The 8,343-nt window shown below is 41.5% G+C and overlaps 1 protein-coding gene across 1 annotated transcript; it reads left to right on the top strand.

Annotated features, from left to right (window-relative positions):
* Positions 1-647: 647 nt before the first annotated feature.
* Positions 648-8,071, top strand: USP49 (ubiquitin specific peptidase 49; the record flags this gene model as incomplete). The annotated part of the gene is made up of 5 exons (XM_082494552.1): positions 648-2,030; positions 3,769-3,973; positions 5,908-6,016; positions 6,785-6,990; positions 7,761-8,071. 5 exons carry the CDS (start codon positions 648-650, stop codon positions 7,949-7,951), a joined length of 2,094 nt encoding a protein of 697 aa, XP_082350678.1. The 3' UTR covers positions 7,952-8,071.
* Positions 8,072-8,343: the final 272 nt, after the last annotated feature.

Here is an 8,343-nt window from a genome sequence, read left to right as displayed (position 1 = left end):
GTACACATGCAGATGTTCTTTTAGGTTTACTATAACATGGTGTTACACTTTTTTTTTTTCCCTGCTAATTTTTTTTTAAACATTGAAATATTTGGGAGGCTGTGGGAAATCAGAGAATTCTAGGGTAGAATGTAAAGCCTGCAGACTTGCAAATGCTCTGGTTATGACAATTATCTGATATTTTTGTGGTTTCTGCAAGAAGTAGGTAACCTCAGTCTAGTTCCTGATGACATGCATTCCAATTCCAAATTCATTTTGTATGTATCAATTTCAAGAGGGCAGCTAAAGATCAAACGTGTGTGTGGAATGAATTAATCTTTTTCTCCTTGGAAGCGAGCCATTCAGGTTGGGTAAGGCATGCTGGCAGCTGTCTGGGCTGTCCTTAGTAGACAGATAGACAGTTTTATTCTGTAGGCCTTGTCAATCCAATATCTTTTGCTGGTAGTAAAAACTGCTTTTAAAAAAAAAACTGCGTGCAGAAGTGATGTAGTCAGTTGAAGGAAAACTGCAGTTGGGATTGACAAGACGCGACACCTTTATTTTTATAGGTACAGAAGAGATAATTTTAAATATGTATAGTGGCTCTAAGATCCCTTCTTTTCTTTTTTTGCCTTTCAAGGTCAAAGCAGCGAAGACTTCTGTAAGACATGGATAGATGCAAACATGTTGGGCGGCTACGACTCGCCCAGGACCATTCTATCCTCAACCCCCAGAAGTGGCACTGCGTGGACTGCCAGACAACCGAATCGATCTGGGCTTGTCTGAAGTGCTCCCACGTAGCCTGTGGGAGGTACATCGAGGAGCATGCACTTAAACACTTTGAAGAAACCAGGCATCCGTTGGCAATGGAAGTTAATGATCTGTATGTCTTTTGTTACCTTTGTGAAGATTATGTCTTGAATGATAACCCAGAGGGTGATTTGAAATTGCTGAGAAGTTCTCTGTCAGCAATTAAAAGTCAAAAACATGATCCGTCAACAAGAAGCGGCAGGACATTGCGATCAATGGCTTTGGGAGAGGACATGTGCAGCCATCAAAGGAGCCCTCAGGGACAATCTCAGATGCTTACAGCTCTCTGGCACAGGCGCCAGTCCTTGCTTGCAAAGGCGCTGCGGACCTGGTTTGATAAGAGCTCTAGAGGCCAGCTAAAATTAAAACAAAAGAAACAAATGGAGGAGTTGGAGAAAAAGAAGGAAGCAGCTAGGCAGCGGCGGCAGGAGATGAAGAGACAGCTCCTGGAGGAGCTGGCAAACACTCCTCCACGTAAGAGTGCAAGGCTGTTGTCTCACGTGCACAGAGAGAACTTGATTCCAAGGAAATTCAGGGAGGTGGCGACCGCTTCCCCTACCTCAAGGCAGATGCAGAGCAGCAGATTCAAACAGTTTTATTCCATCCGGCGTAAGCCTCTGATGACTCCCGGGGTAACGGGTCTAAGGAACCTGGGAAACACATGTTATATGAATTCTATTCTGCAAGTGCTAAGTCACCTCCAGAAATTTAGAGAATGTTTTTTGACACTTGATCTCTGTGAAACAGAAGAACTCTTAGCCAAAACTGTGAATGGGAAGTCTAGGATGCCTGGCAAATTGGCAAATGGATCTGCTGCTAATGAGTCAGGGAAGACTGACAAAGTGGGATCATATGGCATGCAGAGCTTGCCAGCTGGCTTAAATGGTGGCTCCTCAATAAGCAGGAGTTTAGAACTAATACAACCCAAGGAACCGAGTTCAAAGCACATCTCCCTCTGTCACGAATTGCACACCCTCTTCAGAGTGATGTGGTCTGGCAAGTGGGCGCTGGTATCCCCCTTTGCCATGCTGCACTCTGTGTGGAGTCTGATCCCAGCGTTTCGAGGTTACGATCAGCAGGACGCTCAGGAATTTCTCTGTGAGTTGTTGGATAAAGTACAGCAGGAGCTGGAGTCGGAAGGAACGAAGCGCAGGATCCTCATCCCTTTCTCACAGAGGAAGCTCACCAAGCAGGTCCTGAAGGTGGTGAACACCATTTTTCATGGGCAGTTGCTTAGTCAGGTATGCACCTGCTTTTGCACAGAAATCAGGTGGAGCCGTTCAACACCAAGGAGCAAAGGCTCTGTTTCTTGAGGAGCCACCAGATATGTAAAGAGGAGTTGCTTAGGAGTGCCTCCTGAGAAAGAAATCTGTTGGGTTGCTGAGCAGGTTGTCAGCTTTTTCAGTACTTGTCACAAGTATTGTAAATTCACTTGACTTTTGCCACTTCAGAACGAAATCTGCACAAGTTTTTACTGTGTTTTTAAAGTGTCTTTGTAATTTGTTTTCTTCCTTCCTGGGTTTGTTTCTGTGACTAGAAAGAATATGATGAAGGACAGAGAGGGCAGTCATCTTGTGCCATAAAGAATAAGCTGTCTGTGATATTTATTTTTTTTTTTGCAGGCATTTGAAAGTCATCTTCAGATACTGAGCATGCTTAACATATGTTACTGTAGGAGCTGAAAGTGCCTGTCATGGTGCTCGGTCTCTTACTGCTGTGCTGTTCCCTTGTCTGAAACATATTATTCCCACAAGGCAGACCCTGAGAGGCCAGTGTGTTTTGAAAGTCCTCAACTACCTTTGCTTGCCAGGAGAAATGAAATGTGTGCATAGCTTGACACTCGAGGGTTTGCAAGATCAGACCACGAAGCGTATTATATGTGTGCATTCTCTTTACTATTTATATTGTCCTTCTCAGTGCCAATCTTACTAAGCTTACCATTCATAGGAACTTACATGCACGTTAAAGATTAAAAGGTGTATTTTTCAAGTTAAAGCTTTTGGCTTTTCAAAGAAAGTATGCTTGAAGTCGTGGTTCATTTGAATCATCTCTGCAGTGCGTGGACTTCTTAACTAAAAGCCCTTTGTTCGGTTGTCTCTTGACTCTGGAAGATGGTGTGTATTCTAGATTCAGTGGCAGGTCTCTGTTAACAGCGTGAAGACTTTCACAGATCAGTGTAATTTATCTGCTACTGTGATACACTATAAATAACTTGCTGAGCTATTTATTCTACTTATGTAACTCTTGTGTACATGTACTGTATTTAATTTCAAATCTCTCTACACACGCTGGTGCCTTCAGTGGATAAAGCTGCAAGGTTGGAAGTTGGTTTTTGGTGGATGGTTCTCACAGTAACAGTCTGACCAGACCTGATTTCTGTTTGTTTTTTCTTTTTTTACCTCCTCATGTTCTCACTTTCCACCTCTGAATTTAAATGAAAACTTTTCTGCTGTTCTTATTTGTAACACTCTGGGATGACATACGAAGACAAGTGTATCTGAAATTTGTCCTTCCATGCTCCATTCAGGAATAGTTTTATATAGTTAGCAGGTGAAACATTAGCAGAATTATACAGTTTGGAATATGCAAGGAAAGTAGAGAAACTATGTAAGGAAGATTGCATGATAAATGCAAATGTGTACTTTGTGTAGTAGAAAACAGATCCAAGGTGCTTATTACCCAACTGTGAATTGGTGTTATACCTGTAGTGGTGTCTGTCTGAGGAAGTGAATCCCATAAAGGTGAATAACGTCTCCATTTTTTGACAATTGAAAAAGTAGTTTAAATTATTTGTTCAAGATAGACTTAGCTTTCAGACTGGAAATAAACAGCGTTTCTCTTGACTCAGAGATCATCTCTGTGTCTGTGAAATTTCACTGCCTTTTGGGCATAAACTTGCTCTTTAGATGTGAATGTAAATGCCTGTCTGGAGGTGTACGTGTTTATAACTTCATTTGTGTATACACATTTCATTCCCAGGTCACCTGCATAACATGCAACTACAAATCCAACACTGTTGAGCCCTTTTGGGATCTTTCCCTGGAATTCCCCGAGCGCTATCACTCTATCGAGAAAGGCATCGTCCCTGTTAACCAGACAGAGTGCATGCTGACAGAAATGTTGGCCAAGTTCACCGAGACTGAAGCTCTGGAAGGGAGGATATATGCGTGTGACCAGTGCAACAGTAAGTCAGATCCTGCTGCTATCTTTGCCTTTAGAAGCACCGTCTGTTTTTCTGAGTGAGAGGTTTCTGATGCGTGTTTTGTGTTTCTGAAAACAGGTATTGTGGCCTGTATGTATGGCAAAACTGTGTGTTTCCCCACTGCTCGTGCTGTTTTGTTCCTTCTGTTGGTGGCTTCTCCTCCTTTGGGCACCAGTTTGAATCTGATATGTCATTTTTCTCTCATCTCTGCCGTTCAGCAGCGCAATTTGCTAAGGGTTTCATATTACCCTGTTCAGAACTGTGCTCTCCGCTTGCATGGGAGCAGAAGGCAACTTCAAGAATTTTCTGGGGAAGAGGGGTGGGGTGGGTTTTGTTTAGAGACAAAAAAAAAAAGGAACCTTATCCCCTATGGCTTGCTCATCTCTGCATGGCAGGAAAGCTTTTATAACAAGTCATCTATATGCTGCTTGTTCTTGATTGAATCCTTTAACCAGAAATCACAAATGCAAAGTTCTCAAGGTCTGCTGCCAGGTTAGAGTTTCCATCTCTCTGTAGGCATTTTGTCAAGAAGCAACGAACTGACATTATTCTGGGAGTCTCAGGTTAATGCATTACCCGTTATATGAATGCACGTGTTTTGCTGCGCTCAGCTAGAAGATGACTTCTGCTTTCCTGTAGTAGCTCTGAGTGTAAGGTCATTATATGCATGAAAATAATTTTAGCCTTGCGTATAATCATGCAGCTCAGCTACTCTGATAAGCTGGATTTGAAATTTTTTTTGTGCAGGTATTTATGGCAAATGTTCATCCCCTTGGGAGGAAAATGCCAGTAATTTGACTTACATTGCAACTAAGCAGCTGAAGTAGCAAATATTTGTAGAGATCTGTTCTCTATCAGCTTGCAAGTCTGTTACCAAACATCTTCACAAAGCGTTAGGAAATAATCGTTGACTAGATGTTCTTGAAACAAAGCCAAATATAATTTGAACAGATTCTGATTCACAAATAATGTTCACAGTGCGTTGATATGGATGATTACGGCTTCATCTTAACTCTTGTTTTCTTTGATTCTTTGTGAAAGCCTGAATTTTAGTAGTTACTTCAGAGTTAAATGGCTTAAGGAAACACTAACCAGCTAAAAAAAGTCAGGGAAAGGCAACTAGCCTGCATCTAGGTGCCAAAAACTATTGGGGGCACCGCTTGTCAGACGTGATGGAGGAGGAGCAACCCATCTGTTCTGAACTGGTGCAGTGAGGTGCAGAAATCTAATTAACAGGTACATTTCTTATTGAAAGCTCTGAAAGCCACCTGTCTTCCTCCTGGTATAGTCGTATGTTCAGTGTCCTGGAAAGAGTAATCACTGGGAACAGGAACCTTTTTTCCTCTCGTCCAGTTTTGGTTCAGTAGTTGTTTTACGTTCTTGGGCAGGCAGAACCCCTGCGAGAGGTGGAACCTTGCCGGAAGCATTTTCTGCCAACCTGTATTAATATTCTTGAGCTAGTGAAGCTTCTTACTACAAGCTTCAGTGGTATAATAAGCAGATCAAAGTAGTATTTTAACAGAATACAATTTCAAATAATATTATTTGTATGCCTGTTCACCTGTTGGAACCGCTACAGCCCTGGATATCTTTGGCACTAGCTCTGGCTTAATATTTCTGGTGTATTTCTCAGAGCAAAATGTCAGCATGAGCAGCTTGAAGGTGATAACTGATTGTGTGGTTATGAGCATCACAAAAGTGAAAAAGTTTAAGCATTAAGTATTTTTTAAACATGTGAGTTTTGATCCTAGAGAAGTTCCTGCTCTCTGAAGAAATGTTTACTGGCATGTCCATCCTGAGTGCATGTGAGCTGGAATACTGTTACTGGAAGAAAAAGAATTCAGAACGTGCTCTCTTCCCTTCTGAAAATTAACTACATCCTAACAATTTTGCCATGATTTTTTTTTTTTTGGTAGGCAAACGGCGAAAGTCTTCTCCTAAACCTCTTGTTCTGAGTGAAGCTAAAAAGCAGTTAATGATCTACAGACTACCTCAGGTCCTCCGACTGCACCTTAAACGATTCAGGTGAGTGGGGGACACTACGTGGTGTTAGGCAAGTGACTTGCCTCTGTCTTTTTGGAAAGAAGTGATTAGTGTGGGCCTGTAACTTCTCTGGCTTTCTGGTAAATTCATACGTATAAACATTTTACCCAAACCAGGTGTGTGATACCCTCTCAGAGTACTACTTGCATTACAATCAGTAGCTTGTTTGTAGTGTGTTTTCTACTATGCACACAATGTAATCTTTTGTAAATATTAATACCGATTTCCTTGAATTGTACTCAACAGTTTTGTTGAAAGCCTGTGACAGTTAAATGCCAACGTTACGTATTTACCTGTTGAATAAAACAGACCAAAGTTAAAAATATTATGAGAGTTTTCTAAAATGGTAGCACAGACACTTGGGGTTTGTGGTGTTTATGTTTATATAACTGAGTATATTAAACGCTGTTTGACTGTCATGGTAGATGTTTGACTTTTTTTGTGTTTGGCTGTTGCAAATCTCAACAGCATCCTAATAAATCGTCTTGGTTTGATGTTTGTTTAGTGGCCAGCCCAGCCTAACCCATGACACAAATAACAAACGGGCATCAATGACAGAATTGGTTGTACACAAAAGGTGTTAGAATGAAAATAGAAGGAAAAAATTATATGATGCCTGTTTGACCCTAGCAAGGAGAGCTCTTGAGAGTTGTTTAGCAGTGCCTACTTTTGTGTGCATCTCCCCACAGCTCCGTACCACTGTTGAGAAGCAGGATCCTGAGTCTTTGATTCATGCCCTTGTGTTTGCAGGTGGTCTGAACGTAATCACCGGGAGAAGATTGGGGTCCATGTCCTCTTTGACCAGGTATTAAACATGGAACCTTACTGCTGCAGGGACTCTCTCTCCTCTCTTGACAAAGAGACCTTTGTCTATGACCTCTCCGCTGTGGTGATGCATCACGGGAAAGGGTTTGGCTCAGGACACTACACAGCATATTGCTACAACACAGAGGGAGGTGCGTGTGCCTTATTACGGGGGAAACAAATTCAAGAAACTCGTGTTTTTTTCCATAGACGTAGTGCATTGTAAAGCTTTATGATCAAAGTTGTTTGGAATCAAGTTTCCTGAAATTTGTACTTGTTTCCCAGAATGTATTGCTAGTGGCATGTTTCCTTTTTTCTTACTTTTTTTTTTCATAAAGCCACAGATTGCTGCTCTTTGCTTTGCGGCCCTTTGGGATGCCTTTTATTGCTTGCTGTTAACAGCATGAATGCTTCATTTTCTCATGCAATGTAACTCCGTGGAGCTGCTCCAGCTGGGTGTCTTTTCTCAGTATCCTTGGGATGATGAGATAAACAGAAAGTGTTTTGAAACTGGACAGGAACTATTCATGAATAACATCCGCAGGGTTTTTGTGAATTTCCAGCAGTCTCTTTCTGCAGCTGAATTAGTATTGACTCTGCCTTCTGACTTGTGGAGAAAGAGGTACAAATTGGCTGTCTCCAGGGATTTTTTATTTTCCTAATTGATTCTTTGGGCTATAATAAACAATTGGTTAAATTATGATTTGGTATTTCTAAACTCTGTTAAGAGCACAGAAAGGATCAAAATGTTTTCCAGATTAGAAATTCTTTTCCAACGCATGTGTAGGGGAAAAGCTAGAGGTGCCTTTTCTCCTACATCGCCCTTTTTCTCTGTGGATGTTTCCTATGAACAGCTCCAAAATGCATTCAGACAGAATGATGCCTCCCGTACTAATGTCCTCTTTCTCACTTTGATTCCTAGGTTTTTGGGTCCACTGCAATGACTCCAAATTGAATGTATGTAGCGTGGAGGAGGTGTGCAAAACCCAGGCCTACATTCTTTTTTACACTCAAAGAACAGTGCAGGAAAAAGCAAGAATCTCAGAAGAACAACTCCAAGCTCAGGTGCCGTCCAAAAATAGCGATAAGGACAGAAGACTGACATTCCCATGATGGGGAGCTCTGTAACTCAGTCAACAGTCTCAGTTTTTTTTTTAAAACCATTGGCGTTCACATCTTTCCTCTTTGTAGGAAAAAAGGCTCACTGCAGGAAGGGGATCAGATCACGATGTTTGCCGCCCAGGGTCTGGAAAAGAGTATCGAGCTGTGGAATTCTGACATGTAAGATTGTCGTCAGAATCATGTTTTTAAAGCATCTTGTTGTTAAATTATGCTCACAAAACAAAATGAGAAAGTTTGATGCTGTATATCATTCATCTCATATCAAAAAGGAATTGTATAAGGCGTATAACAAATGAGCACAACCGGGAAATAGAAGCATTCAGCTGGCTTCAAAAACCGTCAGTCCCTAGTAATGCTGATAAAACTCCAGAAGGAACAGGTAC

This window comes from Vanellus vanellus (assembly GCF_965231255.1).
Source record: "Vanellus vanellus genome assembly, chromosome: 23".
Taxonomy (NCBI): domain Eukaryota; kingdom Metazoa; phylum Chordata; class Aves; order Charadriiformes; family Charadriidae; genus Vanellus; species Vanellus vanellus.
Note: the sequence above shows the minus strand (reverse complement) of the source record. Positions and strands in the feature narration are given on the sequence as shown.